General features: G+C 45.9%; 1 protein-coding gene across 7 annotated transcripts; it reads right to left on the reverse strand.

Moving 5' to 3' along the window:
- LOC144145909 (uncharacterized) lies at window positions 1-26,224 on the reverse strand. 7 transcript variants are annotated; one of them, XM_077677741.1, is made up of 8 exons: window positions 25,873-26,224; window positions 14,765-14,953; window positions 11,534-12,696; window positions 9,421-9,627; window positions 7,617-7,718; window positions 7,442-7,542; window positions 5,021-5,143; window positions 1-4,223 (listed from the first exon to the last, which is right to left on the reverse strand). In XM_077677741.1, exons 1-3 carry the CDS (start codon window positions 26,132-26,134, stop codon window positions 12,146-12,148), a joined length of 1,002 nt encoding a protein of 333 aa, XP_077533867.1. In that variant the 5' UTR covers window positions 26,135-26,224; the 3' UTR covers window positions 1-4,223; window positions 5,021-5,143; window positions 7,442-7,542; window positions 7,617-7,718; window positions 9,421-9,627; window positions 11,534-12,145. The 7 variants fall into 7 exon arrangements, with proteins under 7 accessions (XP_077533867.1, XP_077533869.1, XP_077533871.1 ...); XM_077677743.1 differs by having other exon boundaries at window positions 7,442-7,545; XM_077677745.1 differs by lacking the exon at window positions 25,873-26,224 and adding an exon at window positions 15,199-15,829.
- Between the last annotated feature and the right edge of the window lie 1,047 nt (window positions 26,225-27,271).

Here is a 27,271-nt window from a genome sequence, read left to right on the forward strand (position 1 = left end):
GACCCAGAAGACCAGCGAAGGGCCGTCCGGCAGCTCGAGGTCGCACTGGCGCTGCAAAGGCGAAAGGGGGACACCCTCAGTAACCCGAGCGGTGCCGGGGCACGAAGGCCTTGAGGTCTAGGCCCGCGTGACATTAGGACTTCTAGTGTAACGTGAGATAGGGTGAACCCCGCGCCCTGCGCGGCAGGAGGGAATCCCGCATGCTGGAACCCAATAAAGTCTATTCTTTCTCTCTCGCAACTCTTCGTGCGTTCCCCACGGCCGTTTCTTGCGGTGGCTGCATTCACTGACAACTGCCGATGCGTGACCGCGCTCCAGAAAGATAAGCGAGGCCTATTTGTTTTGCTTGCTTGCAGTAGTATTCATTGCACTGCAAAACTACCTTGAAGAAAATTTTTGGTTATGCTTAGTATTGGGCTTTGAGAATGCGTCGTGTCCGATCACCTTGCTCGCTCGAGGAACGTGCGCAAGGTCCAATCGTGGCTTCGCACACGGTACGCAGGAAACTCGAAAGCCCTGTGCGCCCACCAATCACAAGTGAACCATGCCTCGGCCACACCACGGCCACTAAAAATAATGGCAGGAAAAGAAGGCGCGAGAATCCACTAACAAAAACAGACCAAAATGGCGGCTCTACGGAAGACGGCATGGCAGCGGCGTTCGCGAAATTTGGGTATATTTCACGTTTGGTCTACCCCTCTGGAGGTGCTCCAGCTGAGTATGTAGTAGTTTTTTTTTTTTTTTTTTACCATTTTTACGATGAATTAGAGCTGATAATTTCAGAAAAGGTAGTTTATTACATATACAACCGAAATACACGGCTTTTTCGAAAATCGATTCTTTCGCGATTTTTCGGTTTTCAAAGGGTATTAGTATATTTTGAATATCCCCTATTTGGCCTTATTTAGGGGCACACTTTTCTAAAAATTGCATTACTGCATAATCATTGTTTGAAAGTCGTTTCTATAGAGTTTATGAGACCGCCTCCATGCAGCAGTTTCCCAGAAAAGCATACAAGTTCAAATATTTATAATTTTCTTTCTCTGTGTGTTAACGTAACTGCTGTAAGATTGAGTAGCTAAGCAACAAAATGAAGTAATTAGTCTCCTGTTTCTTCCTGGCAGTTGCAGCAAATTCAATCAAGACACATTAAGCCGAGAACATGAAAATTGTGACTGCACTGAGCTTTGGTGCAGGCCAGGTGACAAAGAAGAAGATTCCTATTGGATCATGTGCTGCACAACCATACATTGCTTGCATCGTGGAGCAGCAGCCGTCAAACGACATTCTCGCAACCAGAAGCACATAGAGCTTTGCAGAGCTTTACGTGGGCCTGATGGCACATTGAAGTGGCCACCGACTGTCCAGGCTGTTCTGGACTTCACTAGAGCAAGCAACAGCATGTCTCATGCTGACACTGTGACGGCCAGCAAAGCACGTTTTGCTCTGGCTCTTACATTGTGTTAACCGTCATACTGCTGGGCGGACACAGCGACACCTTTGTACCATGCGATGTTTCCAGACTCTAATATTGCCCAGGATTTTTCATGCAGTCGGAAAAAAACATCCTACATTGTCTCAGACGTGCTTGGTCCTTATTTTGAAGGCCTTGTATCAAAAGAACTGAATCAGTCTGCTGTTTTTTACAGTGTAGTTGTGGACAAAACACCGCTGCCTGAGCTGCGCTGTCAGCAGCTCGACGTCCTTGTGCGCTATTTTTCGGATGTGCAAAAGGAAGTCATTGTGGGGCATTTGCGCTCGTTTTGCTTAGGAAGTGCAACTTCAGATGTACTTTTTAAATGTGTTAACGAGGCACTTGTGAACATTCCTCGGGCGGGCTTTTTTTCCTTTCTTCAGTGATGGTCCAAACATGATGAAATCACTGAAGAAGGAACTTGCGGATGATAATCTTTCCCTTATGGATGTAGGAGAATGCTGGCTCCATATGCCTTCTCACATGGTCTAGATTCTTTTGCTGTTGAAGTTGAGAGTGCAGTAGCTAATGCACACTATTTCTTTAAACACTCATCGGTACAGAGCAGTCACCTGAAATAACAGCAGAACATTCTGGGACTGCCTGAAACTGCATTTCTGTGTCACGTCAGCAATCGCTGGCTGTCACTTATGCCAGCTCTGGAGTGGCTGCTTGAACAGTTGCCTGCACTCAAAAGTGTCTTGGCTGCCGAAGCACCAGTGCGCAGTAGCGGGGGCATCAAGGAGTGCTTGAAGAAGAACAACAAGGAATTTCACGCGAAGGCTCTCTTTGTGAAGAACGCAGCTGAGAGTTTTGCAAAGTCCCTTACATTATTCCACAAGAGTGAGCCACGCATTCACATTCTTCATTCAGAGTGTGTGACGCTACTAAAAAAAGTCTTGGGAAGGTTCCCGAGGTTGGATGCCTTTCAAAACATGTCCGGGCATCAACTGGTCACGCTCAACATAGAATCTGCTCAGAACTGGAAGGCAAACGTCGAGCTTGGGACAGACACTGAGGCAGCCATGGTGTCATGGAGGGGAGAAGAGAGAGAAGCATTCAGGTGTGGGGCACGAACATTCTACATGAAGTGTGCCAGGTACCTTCAGAAACAGCTTCCCCTGAAAAACTCTGCTCTCATGCACCTTTTATGCTTGGAGCCTCATGCTTCCATTTCGGATACCCATTCAGGCAGCTTGCTGAATATGCATTATCCCCTCAAGTGACGTGTCGTCTCTCTCGGGTGAAGTGACAGAGTTCTGCTTGGAGCCCTTACCTGCTGCTTCAGATGGGCAGCTGGATAGCTACTGGCAAAATGTGTTTGAGCGAAAGAATGCAGAGAATCAAACAAAATACCCCCTGTTGACAAAGCTTGTGAAGGCTCTTCTCAGCTTACCGCATGAAAATGTGGATGTGGAGCGTGGGTTCAGCCAGAATGGCAGAGCGCTCCTTGATAGGTCCAGTATCTCTCTCTTTAAAGTATAAATGGCATTCGTCACACCCTGTCGTTTGCACAATGATATGGCTGCGACCATTGCAAGTTTTAAATTGGAAGAGATGTTGTAAAAGCTGTGAGAAATGCTTCGAAGTGATACTCTCGACGCATTCAACAGGAAAAGCAGGCTCTTAAACGGCTCCGAACTGACGCTGAACAATCAGCACCGACAAAATCTGAAGCAGACACACAAAATGAAGCTGTGGATGCAGAGCGCATGTTGAAAAATGTGGAACTACTAATTGAGCGTGGAGCGAAACAAAGATTTCGGTAACATCCAAAGTGGACAAGTTCTGCTGATGCAAGTGAGAGAGAAAATGGCAGCTAGTTTGAAATGGCTAGAGGCTATGAGTAAGACTAAGAAAAAGCGAGCATAACTCAAAAACAGTGATTTTTCATTTGGTCAGTCTTTGTTAGTGCAATAATGTTCAGTTTGGGCTGTGCTGGTGCGAAACTCACAGCACTTAGTGATATATTTTGGGCTTTCATATATATTATATACTTGTGCATTTGTGACTATGAACAGTTTTCATGCTGCACCCAGCTTGTTTGCATAGTATCCTTCACTTTTGAGCCATCACTTCTGCACGTAACCCTACTTTTGTATATTTTTGTGCTTACTTTGTGGGCTTGCTGCCTATGTAGAAATTGCTATGCAAACTGAGAGACCATTAAAGTAAATTTTCTTCCTCTGTGTGTTTCATGAAAAGCCCGTGCCTGCTCCAAATACAGAGGTGGCTGCTCCAAAAGCAGATTTTGCCTGCTCCAAAATGCTGGAGGGCATTCCCACCACTGTACTACTGATACTTTGGTGAGAGGACTCCCAGCCAATCCCGTGCCTTTTCCCTTAGCTAATGGTGATGATTTCTCGTGAACCACGGACGACTCTTGGGATACACGGCAGCCGTCAGGCAGCTATCAATCAGTGGCATCTTCAATATACCAGTCAAAGGTAGTATTCAAGCAATCGAAGGACCGCCCTTGCCATTTGAACTGCCTCTCAAGCTGCTTGCGACAGTCTAGAGTTGAAAATCAAACACACTTAAAGTACGAGCGCAGAAGTGACAAGCACTGGCAAGTTCTAGCATGTGTGAAGCCTGGTTGGGGAGTTGCGTTAGCTGTACTTCGAACATAGATTACCGGGTGACCCATTAATCGCAGCTGCCTTGCATGTGCTTGAAAGGTGCCCGGCAGCTTGACGGTACAGCAGCAACAGCCGATGAATGCTTGCACCAGGGCTGTTACCTTGGTGGCCTGCATCGACAATGTGTGTGCACATCATTAAATTTGATTCAACAGTTCGGTGTTGAAAGGGCACCCAAACATGAACACGCTTTAACACACTAAATTCTGTAACTCTAAATAAAGAGTAAAAAAAATTAGGCTTTTATGAGGCCTCAAATGGCTGCACGTATTACATGGTTAGCAACAACCATATTCTAATAAGCTTGGGGGGAGATGTGCTTGATTATTCTGTATTAAAGAACCTTAATTTTGTGCAGATGAGGCACAATGTTTTTTTTTTTTTTTTTTACGCGAGCAGAGGGGAGGGAATGTCAGGAACTCTAGCTTTCATTGTGCTTTTTAACTTGCCCATAAAAAAAAAAAAAAAAAAAAAAAAAAGAGCGACGTAAGAACCTTTCAATCACATTCGCTGCCAACTAACTACCTATACAGGCAGCGAATTGAGTGAAAATTAGTGTAGTACAAGGCTGACTTAGACGCAAGATTCTCGTTCGTTGATTTGCCATTGCCCACTTGTGCATGTTCATTTTCCACTGACGTTCACCCTTGCAAATGTAGTTTTGCACTTTTTAGAGCAATGTTTTTAGAGCAACTTTTCACATAGTAATATTTTGTGTCGTCCTGGTCTTTCCCAGAACACGAGCATACATAGCCCAGCCATGCTGCACACCAGTTAAGCCACTAATCGCAACTTCAAGGATGCCTCTTCTGAGTTCACAAACTTCAATGCAGATATTTGAGGGCCCTTCACTTGAAACAGTAGCAACAGCACAAATCTCAACATAGCTTTAGGCATGCCTTGTTACCTGCAGAAGCTGAACATTGGTGATCACAATGATGGAAGTTCTCAGCACGAAAGTGGTGGCACTTTTCATGGTGTGCAGACGAACACCCTAGCCTTCGCACTCTTCATCTCCTTCATCTCAAACCTGAAATGGCAAAGAACGTACCATACAACGTAAGGAAAAGCATATGTTAAGCAATGCATGAGAGGAAAAAAAATGAACACAATAAAAGCACTGTTAGTCTTCTTTGCCATAGACATACTTCACCTCACAAATATTGTGGAGCACTAGGAAAGCTACAACAGGCATAGGCCACATAGGGAAGCGCATCTGGTGAGCTCAGATCCAACACTTGTAGTCACTTGGCTGAGTGATGCCATTAGCCTCAGATTTGTTCTGGCCCAGCCAGCCGGCTTTTTTTTTTTTTTGCTACTTTCACGCGGCAGCAAACCTTTACCACCCTTGCACACATGTCCTCTGCTTTTGTGCTCTTTCCACGGCCACACGTTTTGTTCTCGAACGGCACTAAGCACGGTGCACCATTTTAACTGAATGCTGTATACAGTCCGAAGTCTGCTACTAAAACCAACGCAATCTACATAAAGATGTCCATCGTTAACACGTTCCGCATGCTTCCCTTGAGCCTCAAGAAGCCTACTGCTTTCTCAGGATTTAAAGGGGCCAAGCAGACAAAATGGAAGTTTGGTTGATACGAAAGATTACCTTGTTGGAATAATACTGACACTACTTTTAACACAAACTTTACTCAAATAGGCTATATAATTAGAAAAAAATGAGCTAGTGGGTCATGCGGCCCACTATGACGTATTATGGGCAGCTGGGCCATACGCTTGCAGAACGAGCTCTTTGTGCTTCAGTGTAGTGCACATTCGTTTTACAGCAGTAACAATGGTGGAATAAACAATGGAAGTTACGAAAGTACATGTAAACATACTTCTGTTGGTACTGTGCGCACTATGCTTGTTGTAGCTGCACAGCAGTGCGGTGCTTTGTGGTTGTCTCACATGGCACTGGCCAAATGGCATAAGCAACATTGTCTTAAGTGACCCTGTCTGTCAAACATACCCCATTAGTATTTATTTACAATACTGCTGACCCCAGTTTAGGGGTCGTAGTAGGGTGGAAAGAAGAGTGATACATTTCACAATAAAGCAGACAAAAAGAACGCATAACACAAGCGAAAAAACAAGACTGAACTGATTGCCAATTCACAGTGGCGCGTGGATAAGATCTGGCAAAGGCCACAAAGAAAGAAAAAAGAAACTGATACACGCAATGAAACAACACACACTACAAAAAGAAGAGTACCCATCAATGCCCAGCGCACACAATATACACCGAGAACCAGAACACGTTATGCACATATCAATTGTGAACGAGAAATAAAAGTTTAAGAGTCAAGTAGGCTTTCAAATTTGTTAATATCAGTTTGTTCAACAACATGACACTCAAGGTTATTCCATTCATTCACTGTTCTAGGAAAAAAAAAAATACTTAAAGACATTGTTTTTCAGCTGGAATGGGGTTAAGTTCAGCGAGTGACTGTGGCGGGATGAATGACCCCCAAAAAAAAATACGTTAAGTATTGATGAGTATCACTTTTGAGAAGGTTCTTCACAATTTTAAAAAGAAAGCGTAGGCGCCATAATTTATTTCTGTCCGCAATGTTCAATAAACCAGCCTTGACTGTCAGTTCAGAAACTGAGGCACGGCCATAACAATTTTACGAAACAATTACTACCTACCGCAACAAAAACAAGCCAGGTGCAAATACATTCAGAAACAAATCGAGGGTGTACAGAAGTCTTGCACAAAATGGTGGCGCCTTCTACGAGGACTGACGGTAAAGCGTCGCGCAGTTCGCTGCAGACTGAACAGCGCACTACTGTTCACTTGAACACCTGCTCTAGATAATGTCATCATGGATGTCACAAAAAACACAATTTAAGCAGGAGGATCAAAATTATGGCTTAAAATTATTTATTTGCAGGGTACTGCCAGCTTCACTTAAGAAGCCCTAGGCAGGAGCGGACAAACATAATCGATACAAAAACAGGGAAACAGGAGTAGTTTTAGACAACTGCAGGAAATGACGTGCAAGAACAAACAAAGGAACACATTTTGTTCGCAAGGCAAAATAAAACTGCAATAACGAATGCAAGAACGGGGAACTTCAAAGGCGACAACTTTGTCACTCGGCATAACATCAAATGAACATGCAGATCACACAGGGAAGCAAACAAGTGGAACGCAAATCCAAATCATTTAGAATGAACCACTCAACAAGAAAAGCATTTAAGCAGGCGCAGCCAAACACTACAAAGATACAGGGGAAATGTCGGACTGCGTGTGGTCGTTGATTGCGATTGCGACATGAAAAATTACGATTTGCTAAAGTGCTTCGCTCTTAAAACCACATACCTGAAGGCCTCGTTAGGAGCAGCAGCATGGCCATTTCTTGATAGATGTCGTCAATGTCCTGGAATGAGTGTCACGGTCTCAAGTACGGTGTCCAGGCAGAGCTGCTGAGGGAGAGGGACAGAGCCACAGGAGGTGTCAAGTCTCTGCAGATTTCCAGAGGAGAAATTGGACAAACCTTTGCAAGGGTCCACAGTCGCCATTTTGCCTCGCCACGGTACGCATCCAAGGATCAATCATGGCACTTCAAAGTGATGGCCGCCAGAGAGCCGGTGGTCACCTGCACATGGACACAGTCAGGTGAACTGACAGTGAAAGTTGTAGGGACGCAGCCCCAAAGTTTGGTGTGGCAGTGCAGTGAGTGCTCAACAAACTAGGGACGCCAGCCCTCTCAGGGTCGTGTGCCTCGTGTGAGTGATCAACAGTGAGTGCCCAACGGCCATGTGTGTGGCCCACATCAAGCCTGGAACATGCACAAAACCACTAAATCTGACACAAAAGCGGCTTTCACGAGTGTGGGGGGGGGTCGAAAAAACAACCCAGTCGCAGCGGATGGCCAGGATGAGACCAGCAAGGGGCAGAAAACCGCAACCACAACTTTCGCCCAGCTTTGACTAACCAACACATGTGGTGGGTGCGCACGGTGCGGCTTGAGACAATGGGCTCAGACATTGTCGTGAGTGTTCAGGTAAGCGACCTATTACTTTCTGCACCACCGGTGCACCGCGTTATTGAGGGTTGCATGATCTTTCCACACATGCCGTTTTTATTTGTTACCCCAGAATAAACCGGTGATTTCTGTTCCTTGCATGCCGTCGCTGCTTCGTCAGGCAGGGGCCAAGCTCGCAAACCCTCACCCAGGAAGGAGGTTCTTTGAGGGTTGTGCCCTGGCTAACAACAGCAGGGATGTCAGGCCTGGGATCCACCGATTGATGGCAGAACATAAACAGGTCTCTGATTGGCCAAGCAGCAGTCTTGCGATTAATCAGGGCACGAGAGAGCACTGCAGGCCCAATTTAGTTGTGCAAATGCTCTGTCCAGCACAGGTTCCCTTACAGAAGGGGTCGGCAACCTTTTTTTTTTTTTTTTTTTTTTGAGGTAGAGGGCCAAGTTGCAAGGGGCCGACACAGCGGAGGGACAGGCGGAAAATGAGGAGAGGGGGGGGGGGGAGGGGGGCTTTGCAAATCAGCAAACCGACACTAATTGACAATAATGTGGTTAAGTGCAAACTGGAAGCGATCAATTCTCTGTTCTTGTCTCCCTAGTTTAACCCCATTTGAGGTCGAAACTGGTGTGCCGGCCTTCAGATAGGAAGTGACAGGTGGGGGTTCTGACGACGTTCTGGGGCCACATAATATTGCCCCGCAGGCCGCAGGTTGCCAACCCCTGCATTACTGTGTAGGTGAGCAATACCATGCAATTGGAGTTTTATGCATCAAAGCAACACTTCACATATGAGATGTGCCTTAATGAAGGCCTAGAGACGAGCTCCGACCATGTGGTTTTGACCCCAAAATACAAAAAGAGCTCGCGCCCAAGCCTAGACATTGTGGAGGCGTTTTAAGTCGAATTTTCATTGTGACCCTGCCCCCGCCTGCTCCCCACCTCTTTTACATACACTGATAAATTGGAGCCAAAGTTCACCTCCCACCATGCCTTTCGCAGCCACCTTGTGGCAACCAAAAGGTCTCTTCAATTCGTCCTGCACTTTTTGCACGCGTTCCTGATTAGTTCGGTGCAGGGGCCACCACTGCACAACCGGTCCTGCACTTTTTTGTCGTCTGCTCCTGCACCTCCCCCATGGGAAGTGCAGGAAAAGCCGTGAACTCACCCCGCACTCCCTGCACTGTCGGTAAATCGAAGAGAAAAGTGCAGGTGCCACGCGCTGCACTCAAAAATCAGAGAAACGAGTGCTGCACTACCTGCATGAGTACAGCAAGTGCAGTCAAATCGAAGACACCAAAAAAGTCAAGCCTGCACACCTGCACGCATCTTCCTGGTATCTTCCGTCTGCACTTCGACACTTCTCAACTTGGCCCTCAAGGCTGCTTGCGAAGACTTGAACGTTAGCAGCACCACGCACTGTGTCTCGGAGTCACATTTCCCAGCTGTAAGTGAGCGGACCCCAGTTTTCCTCGTTCCACTGTCCGATGCGGAAACAGATTCCGCCCCTGGGCGATTCCGCAGACCTGGCAACAGAAATGCAACAAGTACGGCAATCAAAGAGCAGTACTTATACCCGTCACATGCAATGTACTCCCTTTCTTTTGTGACAGCTAATGGTGAACGTATTTTGTTTGTTTATTTGTTCCGAAAACACTCACAGCCTGGACAGCATTACTGAAGGAGGCATTATTTTAGTTAATATCGTTGGCCTGCTACTCATTACACTGTGGCAAATATATTTCGTTCCTTAGGAAGCTGTAAAGTCAGGGATTGCAATAAGGCCATAAGATGGGGCTAAAAAAGACTGGAAATACAACTGCGGTCGTGCGAATGCTACAAGCACAAAGGTACCTTCACAGCTCTCTCGATCTTAACTCTTTCATTACAGTGGGAAATTAGACGACTTTTCGTAGGTTTTAGTGAGCATTTTTTGTAAGTAACATAATGGTTACAGTGTAATGATAAATATCAGTTGAAATATAAGTTACATACTTTTGAAATGTGTCAGCTTTTGAAACAAATCCTAACGTATTATGCGAAAAAAATTCTAAGACATTTACTGGAAATTTCATAGAATATCTGTAATGGTGCTCAGTACATAAAAGGAGTAAAAGTGAAAAAATATTCTGATTACAGCAGCCGTTTACATAACAGGGAAGTTTCAATGACCTAGCGCAAAAAATATGAGTCGCACGTTTGTTTTTGTTTTTTTCCTGCCCAGTAGAAACTGCCTTGTTTGGCCAGGTGTCACGGTTTTATCTATGTATTGTAAAAGCTTGCCGTACACAGAAACACAGTAAATGTGAGTAAAAAGAGAAAGAAATAGGCTATTGAACCACACATATACGGACAATTTCTGTCGCATTGTTGCTCAAGAAAAAAATATTGACTGCAAAAGTGCAGTTAAACCTGGATGTAAAGAAGTTGACAAAAGTTCGCAATTTTTTATTACGTGCAGGTTTTTGTTGCATGCAGGTTTGGAGTTGAGATCGTGGGAATGAAGCAGAAACGAAGCCAAAATGCTGGATATCAGTGAAAGTGAACTCACTCCTCATGAATTTATTTCACTGCGAAAAACTTTTGCACGGGCTTAGGCACTACACGGCGGTTAAAAAAAAACGAGGTCACTTACTCCCTATTACCAAACATAACTTAAGTATCGCTTTTGCCTTTTGACACATTTCGCCGCCTAAACGCGTTTCAAGAACTAAACTTACGCTGAAAGAGTGCCTTTTGAGAACTTGATGCTCTTAATTAACCGCTCTCAAAATGGTTATGAGGGTGCTAGCGGGGATACTGTACCAGGCGGCGACATTTTTCTTTCTCGCCGGCATTTCAAATTGTGCAAGAGCGTCGTGAAAAGACACACTTTTTCGCTTTTTGCCAAATTAACTCATCAACAACAAACAGATACCACAGACATCAGTGGGGACGCGTGACGACATGCCAATGGGACCACCTAGCACCTCAAACTTGACTCGAAACGAAACCGCACTCACACATTGAAACGCGCCGTAGATTGCGGTGCGGGCAAAACAAAAAAATTCTGGTTTGGTGCCACGCTATGCAAGCGAAACCAAAAGTGGATGCTACGTTAGCCACAGGATAGCACAAGCTGCTCCATTCGTCATCATCATCATCATGACGAATTTCGAACGTATGTAATTTCAGACGTTTTTGTTGCTGCTTCCTCCTTACAGTAGTGCTAGTATTCGCAAAATTAGTTCATTTCTCCTGCCAATTTTTAAGAACAATGACTGAACAGCTTCCCAACTTCGTTTCATCAAGGTTAGCCGCCGCAACCTTTCGTTACACAGAGGGCGCAAACACACAGGCTTCAAAGGGGAATTGAAAAAAGTTGGCTAGCTATTAGAATACTCCCTAATGCGATATTTGGGCGCAGCAGCAGTGCGCTGCGGCAGCACTCACTCATGGGTTCTCTCGACTGCAACTATGGTGAGCCTCTGCATCAGCGGCGTGAAGCGAGTCTGTGGAAGGGACCGCGAACTGCGTTTTGAGCGAACGCACATCATAGTCACGTGCAAGTCCCCCTCAAGTTTTTGCCAAGCTTCGCGCCACCAAGTGTCTCGTGCAGGCACAGCATACTGCCCCCTCCCCTCCCCCACTGCACATTTTTGGAGAGTGCTTACTCACGCCGCCACGGCGAACCGCCCTCCCCTCCCAATCTCGCGACACTCTCCTCCTTTGCTTTCTTTCATCGTTCGCTTTTTCTTTCACACGTCAGTCTTGCCACCGTTCACTCGGTTACGCCGACCACGCAGCTCAGCGCAGAGACGGCCGCGAAACGGCCGCGCCCTAAAACCGTTAAATCTAGGAATTCGTTACATAGGTGTTCGTTACAGGCAGGTTTAACTGTATAGTGTTGCACACGGCACCATAACATCATAAGGTGCGACTTTACTAGACAAAAAAATATTTTGAATTGCGTAATTTAGAAAAAAAAAAACGTTTACACAACCATGTCAAACAGTAACAAAATAACAAGAGCCATTTCTCCAAGCTACCAGACACAAGGAAAAATTACTTCCCAAGGTTGGTGTGCCACTGGGCAAAACAGTTTCTGGCTGTTGTAAAGCACAAACACACATTGCATGTTTTACAGATGACATTTGTCTTGAGGCTGACTTTCTTTTCATCATAGCATTTCTTGCATCTTTTGCGCTTCTCTAGTCTGAACGGTTTGTGCAGAACACTCTTGGTCCTAGGGGGGGTGTGAACGTGTGGCCTCTCCTCTAGGTCCACAAGGTTGGCATGCCACTGGGCAAAACAGTTTCTGGCTGTTGTAAAGCACAAACACACATTGCATGTTTTACAAATGACATTTGTCTTGAGGTCGACTTTCTTTTCATCGTAGCACTTCTTGCATCTTTTGCGCTTCTCCAGTCTGAGCGGTTTGTGCAGAACCTTCTTGGTTTGAGGGGGTGTGCGAACGTGTGGCCTCTTCTCTTGGTCTTGGGAGAGTTCCATTCGGAAAGCCAGCTGGTCGCAGTTGGACGGTCGTATCAGCTCAGGTGCTCCAGCATGCTGTTTTCGATGTGCTTGGATGTGTGCGGATCCCACAACCGGATTGTCTGCCATGTTTGTAAACAAACGGAGCAAACCGCACATTTTGAACCACCATTAAAAATCGACGCCGCGCGGGAAAAATACAAACTACACAAGAAATGGGAGATCAGTGCCTGGAAAATGTGATACATGGCACCACCAGCTCATAGGGGCACTCGTATTTTTTATTTATTGTAGGGTTTAACGTGCCGACGCAACGTGGGTGATGAGGCGCACCGTACTGAAGGACTTTGGATTATTTTTGACCACCTGAGGACCTTAAAGGAGTACTGACACGAAATTTCAAAGCTGAGATAACTATGTAAAATGCTTCCTTTTTATCAGGCGATATCTCCCAGCAAGTTTCAACAGCAACCGTTCAGCGAAACATATTTAAAATCCATTTTAATCTTCGCCCGCACGAGAAAGCCCAGAGCGGGCCGACGTGACATCATCTGCTAGTGCCCCAAGCTGCCGACGTCGGGGCTCCCGTGACGAAGCTGACGCGCTGGCTGTGGTTGGCACGCGCTGCTCGGGCGCGTGTACACGTCATGGTTTTGGGACTGACGTCATGCTGCCCGGGCCTGTGGGGACGGCGAAGACCTCGGCCTGTCTGGGCGCGCTCGTGCGCTCGCTAGCGCGCGCTTCCAGAGAGGCAGCGATACGGCAAGAATGGTGACGCCATGTCATACATGCTGTCATGGCGGCCGCTCTGCGTTTTTTTGTCGAAACCGAAACTGGCACGAATAAACGACGCCATAAATGAATGTTTACGCTGCGCTCGACCGTCTAATCTGTCATTCTATGATTAGTGGGCTGGTAGGCACGCATAGCAGCGAAAAAAACGTAACATAAAAATTTCGTGTCAGTACTCCTTTAAACGTGCGCCGAAATCTCGTACACACGGGCGTCTTTGCTTTTCGCCTCCATCAGAAAACCGGCTGCCGCGGCCGGGAATCGAACCCGCATCCTCGTGCTCAGCAGCACAACACCTTAGCCACTGAGCCACCGTGGTAGGTAGTGCTCGTATTTTTAAATTGCTTGTGGAGCGCCCGGGTCACCGGTGACCCATGTTCTATTGATGTGGTAACGAAAAAGTTAAATGCGGAAAAATGCACCCACAGAAGTATTTGGACAGAATATTTTTTAACCAGCTTTTAACCAAAGGAATTAGTACAAAATTAGAACTTCATTACTGTGAAATGAACTTCGCATTTAAGACTAGTGAACTGAAAAACAAGTCAGGTTTTCTAAGACTACCAGAAATAGCAGTTATGTGCATTCTAGAGCCACAGTCTGGCTTCACAGCTACGCCTGCAGCAGGCTACTGATGGGGAAAAATGCATAGTGTGGCTGTAGTACTGCTACTTAATAGCAGTTGAAGCTGAGTTACGACTGACATCTTACAGCACTGCAGCTCTGGAAGCGATCGATTACAAACACATCCTTGTGTTGTAGATTGCTTCGGCTAACAATTGTGGCTTTGCTACCCGCCAATCAGGTGCACCATGTTTACATGCTCATTACATATGCCTGAACGTAATATCAGCAGAAATACCCCAAGGTGCCGTTAGGGCAACTTGAAATACCTTTTGCCATACATCCACTTCGACAACCCTTCAGCACAACCCACGGAACAGAGAACCAAAATTTCGATTACATGAAAAACCTTGGGGAATATAATATGGAAACATCAGCGTGACAAATACTAAAATTGGAAGTATTGAATGTGCAAAAGAAAGAGAAGACTGAGTGGACCTTGTATGCCTGCATCCATACGAGGAGACGTTATCACAAAGCACTGGAAACTACTGAGGTTGTTAGATCAGCATTTCAAATACGCAACTCAGCGTAATTAGATGGATTTAAAAAATTTACTATAATTATCATTGATTTAACCAAATAAGAATAGAGTAGCTGCAATTGAGTTACCGTGCAACTATATGAAACCATACACGTGTAGTGCCCGAAAATGCATACTTAGCAATTCTGTGGTATGACACTCTGGCGAGTAGAAACGCCTTCTTTCGCACAAAAGAAGAAATGAATAAGAAGTCTGTCTGTCCCTGCAACCAAAAAGTCAAGCCTACAAACCTGCAGCAGGTTTCTTCCTTGTAGCTCGTGTCTGCACTTCGGCACTGATTAAAACGGTCTTCGTCTGCGACGATTTGAACATCAGTGGCACCACGCACTGTGCTTGCGAATCGCATTTTCCCGCCGAAAGTGAGGGCCAGGTTTTGCTGCTCGCACACTGCGCAGCAGATGCTGATTTCACCCGTGAACCTGGAACACGGAATGCAATGAAATCTTATCAAACTCGAAAGAACCGCGAGAATTTGAATCGATTGTTCGATTGATGTTCAGCTTAAAAGCCCTCAATGCATAACCACATGAGCTGTTTGAAATTTTTACTTGGCAGAACACGCGCGCACGCACGCACGCACACACACACACAAATAAAGCTGACGTCGTGCCAATTAGCGGCGTCAGCGAAACCGAGAATTGGGCGATAGTACGGAATCAATTACTCCGTTCAGTCGCACGCAGGGCGAATTTCTCCACTGCTCGAGCCAGTTCCATCTTTTCCCGGTAGCGCTCCCGTCGCCTTGCCGCTTCGCGTGCACGCACTTCGGGATCTCTACGTCGCTCGCACGAAGCCATGGCACCGACAGTGACACCGTTTTCACACATACGACTGCGCCGTTCTTTCTCGCGGAGTCGCCTGCGTTCCCGAGTGGCCGCTGCCTGCTCTGGCGTGTTCCTGGGCCGCCCCATCTCGATGCGGAGGCCTAGCTGAGAACGGCGGACACTATGAAACTGCGGGCCGACCAAGAGCGAGTGGCTGAGCTCAACCTTGAACCACAGACTTTTTTAAAGTTTGACAGTCACAAAAAGTCACTTGGCAGTCACCGATTTGCTGACCACAACAAACAACACATTGTCGAACGCCATGTCACGATGCGTCTTTCGTTTTGGTTTTCGTTTTGGGGGTAACTTCCGGTATCGCCTCCTCCGAAAACGAGGCATCCGTCTGGTGAGCTTACTTTCGCTAGCTCTACGAAGCTGCGTAAATATTTCTAAATTAGATTGCTAGATTAAACTCTGCGTTTTTCCGGACGATTTACAGGCATTTTTTACGGAGAAAGGTGCATTCGAAAGCTCCATTTCTCTCCTACAATCACCGTTTCGCGCGGCAAATTAGAATTGGCCCGGCCGCGCGAAACGGTGACCCGGAACGGTGACCCAGTGTAGACCCGAAAGTAATTAGGTTCAGCCTGAGCTGATCAACGGGGACTCGACTTTACAAATTCACGGTGAATTCAACATGTTTTTTGCGTAAGCAAAACGTAGCAATCAGTGACGTGCTGCACAACATGCAGCGTAATTTGACGCTAAGCTTATAAAGATGACACCCAAACTGCCAAGTGTTTCGCATAAAAGATATAAAAACACTTGGTATTTATTTAAAAATTAGGACGGTAGCTGAGGCTGACAAGAAAAACACATTTCTGGAGGTTAAAATTGGCGTTCAACACCGCAAGGCAATAAGGTAACGTTGATCCAAACGCAAGCGAAAGGCGGGTGCTGCGCTAAAGAACATCACACAATCTTTTTTACCGTATTTATTTATTTACTTCAATCCTTTTATTAACATATAGTTGAGCACTCTGCTTCAATTCAAGCTTTGTTGCGTTATCACCTGCAGCAGTGCTATGTTACAAGTTATATTTGGCGTGAGCACAGAAAGAAAGGCGGCCTTGACCATTGGTGTATGACGCGGTAAGAACAGCGGAACGCTACGCCTGATAACGGCGGAGCGTACAGATGGCGGCGATTCACTTATTCTTCAGGCTCGAGTCTGCGCTGTAATGCATTAAGCAGTCAGATTTCTATGTTATTTTTATCTTGAATTCGAGCATGTGGCCCCCAGCTATACTAGGAGGAGTGTGGACAAATGCCATGCGTTGGGTTCTTTGTAATGGAGAGGCTTGTACTGCCCTCTTATGTTGCTGTTACGCCAAACAAAAATTTGTATTTCATTGCCAAACATAAAGACAAAATACGGGATGTTATTTTTATGCTACGTTATTGCCAACTTCAAAATAGTCAAAACTATTATTTTTTTCGCTATAAAACAGTTTTTTAGAACTGTTTTTAAATCACACAACATGCGAAACTGCACCTGCTGCAAATTCATGGGGGTTTCACGGCGCTGAAGGTAGGTGAAATTTTTTGCCCTATTTTATGGCGACGGCAACTGCCATTTGCAAGCGATTATGTATACAACACGCCCCTCTTATGCTGGCTGAAGTTGCCAATGTGTGACGCAAATACTCCCGCCAACTGTTTACATTACGTCACGTCTTCCCAGCCAATCACAAAGAGGGCGTGATATACAAGCCGTATTGTTGTTGAAGTGCAAAGACAGGTCTATGCTGTCTAGTTTCGTCCAGTTTTTCATTGCCAGGCAACAAATACGCACTTTCAGTAGAGTGAAATAAGGTAAACTTTAGAACTGGTGCCAACAAACATAACGAAACACCAAAATGACGAAGCACACACAACCGCTTTGTCAACTGGAAGTACGTGACCAAAACTGTAAGCCAATCAGACAAAGCTTCCGGCCAAATCACAGTTCACGGTAAATTTATGGAGTCGAGAATAGGGCCCCAGGGCAAGAGCCGCAGCAAGATCCGATGAACTCCAATCAATTTCAGGCCCAAATAAAGAATCTTTTAATCATCGTTGCGGAATGCTCGCATGAATGAACGATGTAGCTGCGAGAAAACACGCAAACAGAAACGAATAAAAACACAAAATTCTTAATTAGCGCAAGTCTGCGTGATGTCATGCCGGTTGTTAGCGTGATCGCATATTTCTGCCAACTATCACAGATGAGCTCATCAAGCCCCAGACTTTGAAATATTCAAACAATGAATTACATAGGTTAAACTACACAATGCCACCTCAAATAAGGCCTTTTCAAATTCATTTACAATTTCACTTCAATAAAATCCTTGCCACGATGGAATGACTGATGCCAAGTTTAATGGAAGCTGCATTTAATTAGGGTAAATCGGGAAAATTGTATTATAGGGATGTGTATAGCCTGGATGAACTTCCCACTAGCTGAACAGCATCACTAGGTGACGTCGTCCGCTGGCTTGTACAGATGGGTGACAAGCTGTGATGGAGGTTCACTAAAGTCTGAGTCACTTTTCGTGCATTAGTATGAGTTTTATATGTAGGCCAAAAGTCCTGTGTCCATGGCGCACAAAACAACAGGCTGCTCAAAGAATAAAAAGCAGGTCAAAAATGCTTGGACTGCCGTTACGCCTCTCAGGAAAACGTCTATTAACAGCATTCATCCCGTGTGCACTACTTTCGTCAATCGTCGTTTGTGCTGTGTTGTAGTTAATTGTAGAGTCAACAATCCTGCACTCCCCTGTGAACTGAGTACCTAACCGAGTTGAAAATAAAATCTAGGTAGTGTCAATTATCCCAGCGACCGTGAGAATTACCATCAGAAAATTGATTGATTAATTGATTGAATGTAGGGAACGTGCCGATGCAACGCAGGCTATGAGGCACGCCGTAGTGGAGGGCTCTGGATTAATTTCTACCACCTGGGGATCTTTAACTTGTGCCGAAATCTCGTACACATGGGCGTTTTTGCTTTTCACCTCCATCAGAAAAGCGGCGGCCGCGGTTGGGAATCGAACCCGCGTCCTCGTACTCAGCAGCGCATAGCCGTAGCCACTGAGCCACCGCGGCGGGTTACCGTCAGAAATTTCTCACGGCAGTCGCCTCTCATTGGTTAAGCACGCTACACGGAGATTCTATGGGATAAACACTCCCTAAAAAGCCGTGTTTGCAGCTGCCCTTAAACAAGAAGGCTCCGGTTCGAGTCCGACATTGCAGTGTTTTTTTTTTTTTTTTAACTTTAAGAATTTTTCAGTCATCGTGATTTTGTTAATACTTTTTTCACTCTGGTTTTTACTATGTCAAGAGTTCGATGCACAGGACTTCTAGAATGGGTTGAATTACGTTTAATATAGGTTGTGTTCTGTGTCATTGGGCTGCGTTAGGTTAGGTTTGTTGCAGTAGGGTTGGATTTAGGTAGGGATGCGTTCGGTTAGGTTACGCTAGGTTTGGTGAGGTTATGTTACGTTAGGTTACGTTGGGACATAATATTATTTAGCAAATTTAGCTAGGCCAGCCAGCTTTTATGGAAACTGCCGTGAGAATTTCCCGGAGGTAATTCTCGCAGCTGCTGTGAGGTTATACGCAGCCTAAAATTTAATTCTCGGAGAGATTCTGACCAGGGCCCCTCCATCATGCGAGACGAGCACAGAACCCCTGGACACCACAGCTTGATGATTGCAGCTGGCTAAAGGCGGCCACAGTGAATGGTTTGTGTCCTTTGACTTAGAAACACTGCCATCATCAGGAGTAATTTCAACGCACTAATTACAGAAGCACAAATTAGGCAACCAGCAAAGCAAATTTCCACTAATTGCACTAGCCCCTAATAGTGCTAATATCCTCAGCAGATGGTGCACAACGAGTGCCATGTTCAAGGCGAGTGAAACATGCCACCACGTCGTCATCCCCAATACAACGAGACGGTGCGCGAAATATCAGCATATCCATTCGGCAATTCAATACTAATGCTTTTGCACTGACTACACCATAAGGAGAGCTTAGGTGCCCTAAAATTTTTCGCTCTAACTGAAAAAGCACACATTTCAATTTTCCTCTGGCTTTTTTCGATGGCAAACTATGTTTTGATTGTTTATAAATAAGTAATTAGCGCTGGCACTTCCTCAAAACCACCTCAACTGGTCAGCAATTGCTCGTCGCCACATATACTTCCATGCCCACGACCAAGGCTTGTGAGCTCCCGCACAAGCGCGAATAATTTTATCCACTTATTGTATCACATGTAACACCTACACCTCCTTCAGAACTGATGGCAGGCCAATTATGAAGAAGGTGCTGTATGCCTTACAACCTGAAGAAAATATCCACACGAACTTTGTGAGCCTCCCAAACATCCCCAAACCTCCTAGTATGACATTTTTGACGGTGCATAAAAAAACGTTAATCTGATACAAGTCAATGACGACGAAAGAAATAGAGAACAGCTGCTTTATTTCCTGCTGTGCTATGTGCTTGGTGTGCGCTGCTGTATTCTTAGCATTAGACTGTTGAGTCATTATAAGAGAACCTCAAAAATACTTTCGGGAAGCCTACACATTTTGAATACTTATAGAGGAGCTCTGAGCACTGAACCTCGCAAATAAGCTAGAAGGGACCAGTTACACACAATCATCTGACCGATGCTCTTCTGAAGAAAGTTGCTCTCTCTCTCCTTGTGTGTTGCGAACTTGTGCGGGATACAGCTTGAAATTATTCAGAGGTATCAGAATTCAGCTGGCAAAAATAACTGAATTACTGGAAATATGCATGGCGGCCAGGTCACAATTAACTGACAGCTAACGCTGGTAACAAAAGCTCCACTACACAGGGGAGCTTTCGTGATAAAGGCAAAATAATTAGGAAAAACTAATTTTTATTATTTCACAAGAAATAACTGTGTTGTGCTCGCCTGTTTCGCTTTCGCATCTGGTCCCAGGAAAACATTCTCAAGCTGCTGAATACATCGCATAAATTTTGGTCGCCACCACTAAATTCTACCTAGTTGCAAAGCAGGTACAGGATGTTTCCTGTTTCTGCCGTTGTAGGCACTTCTCGAGGCTCCTCGTCGTCCGCATGACCAGCTGCATCGTCCACAGCAATTGCAAGGATCTATGTTTCGGACAGTATTCCGGCAATGGGGACATCGGCCTTGTACAGTGTGTTCTTCATGTAAACTTGCCGTCACGACCACGTTTGGTGCGTAGTGGGGGCTAAGCGCTCGAACCGAGACCTTATCAGCAGCCCGTTGCAGAATTTGCCTCGTGCCCTCTGTCAACATTTCGAGACATCTGTGGTCCTCCGAAAAACTGTTTCGAGATAAGGGGGGGGCAAATACACAGTGCCTATGGGACGTAAATGCACGGCGAGAAAAAGTTTTGACTCAACCAATATTTCGAGATATCCGAGTTCGAGTTAACAAGGGATTATTGTACCTTCCATCTAAATTCTGTCACCTCTACGTCATGCACTAAACACCTCGCTGGTTATTCACCTCCAGAGAGTGGAATAGCTTACGATTTTAACAATGATGCTCGAAATCTTTATGATATGGTGCCACGGTCTAAATCTTTATTATATCGTGGTACGCGTTCAAAATCTTTATGATATGGTACTACGTTCAAAATCTTTGTGCTACCCGAGCGCACAAAATTTTGGGCTTTCAATTACCTCACAACTCTGCTTAAAATTTGAAACTCCTTTTCCCTATTGTAGGGCAGCCAAGTCAATAGGGTTTTGTTGAATATGAAAAGGAAGTGGTGCTGGACATGAGATTGGGAAGTTGTAATGTTTTGTCGTACCCTACCTACATGTTGGCAAAAAAAATCATTGGCATAGGTGCAAAGCATGTGCTATACTAATGCCGTGCAAACAAAACAGCCTTTAAAAGCGATGCTAAAGACTGAATAACTTTTTGTTCTGACTGAAAGACGATGTAGCTCTCTGCCCTTTGTTGTATTACCAACAATGTTTAGTTCCCAGAGAAATAGATAGTTAAGGCGGTTCACTCTCGTTACCCTTCCATTTTTTTTTTCCATCACACTGAAAGCACGTCACAAAGTGCCCAGCACAAGCCGGGGCCATATTTTCAATTTTACTCAACTGTCGCTATCTTCCCAAGCGCTTGTTCTTGTTGGCTTTCACTTTTATAGCACAGACTGGTAGCCAATCAGAAAGCGGTTGTTTTTTGATGCCAACTTGGCATGCTGGCACCTTGGTGATGTTATCGCCAGGACCGGACGCCTATGGATGGAACTTGATCCCAGTGAAGATTTCTAAAGACGTGCTGCCGCCAGGGAGCAGGTGCAGAAAATACGCAAGAAATTGCGAAGTGCAGTTTTCGGTCACCCCGTTTCAAGTCGATTAGACTAATAATCTCTGATTTTTAGTCTAAGAGGCTTGATTTTTAGTCTAATCGTTGTTGTTGTTTTTGAAGTCCCAAAATGTAGCATGGGAAAACTGCTGCTGCTGCGGCGAGCGGTACATTTGTACTCGCGACGCACCAATCTGCCGATACAGGCCAACCAGCTTTCGCACTTTAGTGTTTCTTTAAAAAAAGCATACCAGAGAATCATTGAATGTACAAAAACCTGTTTCTGACATTTTCAAGGATAGTCATCCTTTCCTTTTTTTTTTTTTTTTTTTTGTCGAGCTCTCAACCTCCTACTTCAGGTGAAATCCCCACAATGGTTTCTTTTTTTCAGTAGAGCAGCCAAAAAAGGGTGGCCAAATACCAAAGGCTTTGTATAAGCGCTGTGCCTTAATTAATGTACGTCTGGTGTACCCCAATCCCAGAGGCTAAAGGTACATCAGACGTACCCGGTACCGGGATTCTATCGCTGTACCTAAATGTATGGTGAATGTATGAGGATACCAGGGGCGAAAGGTACATCAGGCCTACATGGATCACAGAGAATATTGGCCATACCCAGGACTGGCAGTATGAATTTATCTATGCAGTCCATTTAACAACTTACGGTGAGAGCACTGTGCTTCAATATTTACCCAACTGGCAACTGCTTTTGCTCACTGACTAGCCAGCTAGAGTACCGGTTAATGACTTAATATTCTATTCTTTGCTCTGGCATACCTTTTAGCTTTCTGAACCTGGTACATCCGATGTATCTAAGCACAGCAACAGAATCCCAGTTTTGGGTACCTTCAACGTCAGCGGCCTAGCCAGAAATGTTTTTTGGAGGTGTTATACGCAGCCAGTAAGAAAATAAAAAGAAAGAGAGCCTGCACCTAACAATATCCTGGTCACAATGTAGAAAAGTTGAAAATTTGGGAGGGAAGGGGGGGGGAGGGGGGGGGGGTTCTGACACTACGCCCATCTGATGTGCCTTTAGCCATAGGGATTGGGGTATGTTTCAACGTGCAGCAATAGTGAAGACAGTCGCGAAAAACATAACTCAATGGGTAGAGCCAACAGGTAGTTTGGGTGACAGTGGGGAGCCAAAAAAATCTATACACTGCTGCTCAGAGCCTCTGTCGCTGTCGTTCGCTTGTGGGCTGCTGCTGGCCAGCCAAACGCAAGCGACGGCGATGGTTCGTTGCTGTTGCTGTCATCACCACGGCGGCCTGTGTAAAAATTTTTTCACTCGTCGCTGCAACCCACATTACCTGTTGGCTGTACCATTCAGTTACATTTTTCGCTTCGCTCGTCGCTGCATGTGGTTACCTTTAAGAGGTAACCACATTAAAGAGGTACCTTTAAGAGGTAACCACGTTGTGATTTCTCTGTATAAATAGCAAACGTTAAAGGTGACATCCTCACCACGGGGAACTTTGGCCAATGCACTGACCATCCTGCTGCCAATTAAATAACCTTCCTGCTGGCGTCTTGAAGGTCGCGACTGTACCAAAACCGTTGATTGAACTCGTCAGCTGTTGCACAGTTGTCGGGGTGCACCGACACCAAGCTGGGGTTGCTTTGTGGCGGCTTTGACGGCCCAGCTACGTTTCGCCTTTTACGCTCCCACACCGCTGCATGGTCTGCGTGGATTGATATATGTGGTTATTAAAAGGAAAACGTTTACACGAAAGGGTGTTTTGTTCTTCTGATGAGGAAACGGGTCTCCTCAATGCGTGCAAGTGAGGGTATATCAGCGGGGACAAGAAGCATAGGTTAAAGGAAAGTTAGTTTTAAAAGATTGCAAGTGCAATCCGACGGCAAGAAAAGGCACCATGGCTGACACCATCTAAAACGGCACAACAGACACATGTCTGGTGCACTGCGGTGTTTGGGTAACTTGACAGGAATGCGGTAAAGCGAAGATGCTGGACTGGCGGCAATGTTTGTTGAACTAAGAATCGCAGTGAACTCCTGTGAAGACAGACTCGGTTAAGCAAAATTCTTGCTTATTCCGAACAATGTAGGAACGTTTGGTTGGTTTTTCTTAAACCAAATGCAAGAAATATCCGCTTAAGACGAACAGCCTTGCACGAGCTCTTCAGTTAAGAGGAACAACTTTCGGGGTGGCCACCACTGCTGGCAGTTCTGGGTTGCGAATATGGCAGTCTTGGCGGGGTGCAGCAGGGCATTTATGCAACCAGAGGGAAAGAAAATTAAAAGAAAATTACAGCTCGAAGTGAATTCATGCCAGGAAGGAAGGCAGGGAGCGAGAAAAAAAGACACGCGATCAAAGCTACCACTTCTCCTACCCTTCAACCCGCGGAGCCAGCGGCAAAGAAAAGAAAAAAAAGAGTGAGGGCGAGTTTTGTGACCGCTCTGCTCTAGAGGAGAGAGGCGCAAAACTAGGAGGATAAAAAAGTAAAGAAACGCAACGACGGAGACTTCCTGTTGCGAATATAGCAGCTCTCCTGACCAATGACGTTTCTCAGTGGGACCATGTGAGTTTGCGTCGGTTCGCGTCGCAAGTCCCATCGCGTCACCGCCGAGAAAGAAACATGGAGGAAAGAAAAATTTTTCTTCCTCCATGGAAAGAAAGCAAGGAGTTCCCTCTCTGTTTCCGCTGCGCTGTTGCTTGAGGTAGCGGGTGTACGCTACCCGTCGCCACTTGGACTGGATAAAACCAGGCAAGAGCACTTGAAGACAGTGTTCTCTCAAGTTGTACACTCAAATAAATGAGTTTTTGTCTTTTTGCTCCATTGTAGGTCTACATTCACCAGCTTGAAGCAAGATATTTGCATGCACTTGGGCGTGTTGGCGCGATTCATTTTTGGGGAGGGCTTCTGATAAGACGAACAAACCGTCATGGTCCCTTCGAGTTCGTCTTAATGGGAGTTCACTTAATGGGAGTAGTGTCACTTATTTATTGACACTAAGTGGGAGCATATGCGTTGGTCGGTCAAATAAGGCAGTCGTCGGCCTTTATTATACCTGTGCTACACGAGCGTTTGGAAGGACATTTCAGTCGAATTACCTTCCAAATTTCAAATGTCATTCAAACTGGAAGGAGTTCTGTCGATCTACATGATGATTCCCAAAGGCAGTTGAAATTTTCCGCGTTCGCCTGCCATGTTTTGGTGTCGCCACTGCTTCCATGTTTCATTCTTGGCGAAAATTTAATTTTAGAGTTAAAATGGGCAAAATAGCAATTATTAGTGCTCAAATTGATAACGATCTACAAGCGTGCACAAAACATGCACAAGGCAGCCAGTTCCTTTTTGTCTTTTTTCGCACCACCGGTGTTGAAACTTTAAAGTACCAATTTAGCTCGTAATCGTAGAGCGAGTGACAGAGAACGAAAACAAGAGAAAAATTAAGATCTTGCACTTCAAACACCAAGTTTTACTCGTAAATAATTGCTTTTGTTATTACGGCTTGCAGCCCGAGGGTACGACCGTTCGTGTTTCAAAGGCCTAAAGGCCTTTGAGTGCTTCGAGACTCTCAAAGGTCAGTTGTCGTGCTCCTTCGACTCAAATTCCATTTTAACCAAAGCTCAAAAGGTGTCATTTGAGTCAAATGACATTCAACTCGAAGGCCTTCGAAACACTGTGTAGCACAACTGGTCACATGGTTGTCTGGAATAAAAAGCACTTCGTGTGCAACTGAGAACAAATCATGACATTTTGTTTGTTGCATCCTCCTCCCCCTCCCCTCCCATCAGCATTATCGAACCCCCCCACACACACACACACACACCATCGCCTCCTGTATTTTTGCACACACACACACACACACACACACACACACACACACACACACACACACACACAAAGTGGGCACCTGGATCCGCCCCTGCATGTAGGCACAATCACGATCTCCAGAAAGAACGCGCTGCGTCTCCACCGCGAGTGCTTTCACCGAAAGGGGTGAGGATTTGCACTCACCCTACCCTGGAGTGGACACGAGGCTAGCAGAGTGTGGGCGCGTGCAATACAGCTAGAAGAACGCGTAATAATAATAATAAAAATTGGGACATCTTGCACTAGTGGTGCAAGGCTGGAGAAAAAGTGGAACTTCTTCAGGTTTTGCTAGGCTTTGCTAAGTTTTGTTACGTGTTGCGATGTTGCTAGGCTGCAGGCTATCCACCCACCCGTTGATTCGCGGGCATGACGTTGGAGGTTCTCCACTACTAGAAGTCCGGTGTCGTTTCGCTGGCGGTTTCTCTGGTACTCCACAGCACGAGCGCGGCACTCGAGAGCTTCCACTCTTCGCTGCCGTTTACGCGCGGTGGCTTTGGCGCGATACTCGGGGTCGGACCGTAGCCGCCTCATACGTTCTCGGGCAGCGACACGATAGAGCTCGCGCTGCGCTTCTCGATCCTCGGGAGTTACATACTTTATCGGCGGAGCCATGCTGAGCGGCAGTGCAAACAACAGGTGTAAAGACAATGACCATTGACCAGTATTTCTAGGGACCCTAACAGAACAGGGAGGACCCTACGGCCATGGAGGAAAGCATGGAGGAAAGAAAAGCTTAGGAGAGGCCCTGACGTCACACCCAGCGCAGCCGGAAACGCCATTTCTGTAAGTCGAATGGCGGACCATTGGCCCTCCATGCCATTGGCGGACTCTTTTTGCCTCTCTCTCTCGGTGCACCTTCTCCGCCTCCTCCGCCCTGTATCGCCTCTCGTCGTCTGCATCTGCCAGCGCCGAGCCGGCGGAAATCAGCTGATAGGCAGGTAGAAGGCCGTTTTGCAGCGCGTAACCGTGAACCTAAACGCGCGGTTACACTGTTAGACGTCTTCAGTGTGGCCGCAGCAGGTTTGCGAAGCGGCTCGCTCTAACAATGCCGCAATGCTCGGTGCCAGGCTGCAAGTCGCGATCGGTACCCAAGGAATTGGGCGTCACTTTCCACCGGTTAGTGCATCATTCCGCTGACAAGTATTGCTGTACATTGGTGTGCATTCATCCTTTGTTTGCAGTCGCCGCCGTTTATAGGTTCCCAAGCGATGGAGAACGCCGCAAACAGTGGGCGAACGCCGTGCGGCTACCGGACTGGAAAGTGCCCAAGTTTGCGTTGCAGTTTCACTGCAATCCCAGAGATGACTAGTCAATTAAACGGCCGTTCTATATATATATAGGTAAGCAGTACTTCATGCAGATTTCACGCTAAAAAATTGTGGAATGTTTTTACCGTTGTTCGCGTGCCTTCGATAGAATTTTTTGCGAAGGAGGAGGAGGAGGCAAAACGTTTTATTGAGTAAAAAAATGAGAGGGTGGGTGGCGTCAATAAACGTTTTTTCGCCAAGTTTCAACTTGTCTCAGTGTCAATAAATTCAAGGTGATATCAGTTGAAAACGTTCATACACTAACCTCGCAGTATGAAGCGTTGAAAAGCGAAATCCAGAGCGAGACCACAAAAAGATCCAGATTCCAGATCCAGCACTCTTCCAGTCAACAGACGGACACCTACTAAGGTATTAGGACGATGGAATTATATCAACTGGGAATCTGCCTTGTAACAGTTGCAAAGGCACTGCCGCGCATTGC

Source organism: Haemaphysalis longicornis, unplaced genomic scaffold (assembly GCF_048455015.1).
Source record: "Haemaphysalis longicornis isolate Haplotype H1 unplaced genomic scaffold, Haemaphysalis longicornis Haplotype H1 scaffold_7, whole genome shotgun sequence".
Taxonomy (NCBI): domain Eukaryota; kingdom Metazoa; phylum Arthropoda; class Arachnida; order Ixodida; family Ixodidae; genus Haemaphysalis; species Haemaphysalis longicornis.

Bases quoted from the DNA above. Each gene is read 5' to 3' on its own strand.
- LOC144145909 (XM_077677741.1), bottom strand. From the start codon at position 26,134: ATGGCTCCGCCGATAAAGTATGTAACTCCCGAGGATCGAGAAGCGCAG. The intron at 14,954-25,872 runs GTGGGTGGATAG...TCCGTGTTCCAG, and splicing joins TCATGCCCGCGAATCAACGG to GTTCACGGGTGAAATCAGCA. The intron at 12,697-14,764 runs GTTTGTAGGCTT...CAAACATGGCAG, and splicing joins AAGGAAGAAACCTGCTGCAG to ACAATCCGGTTGTGGGATCC.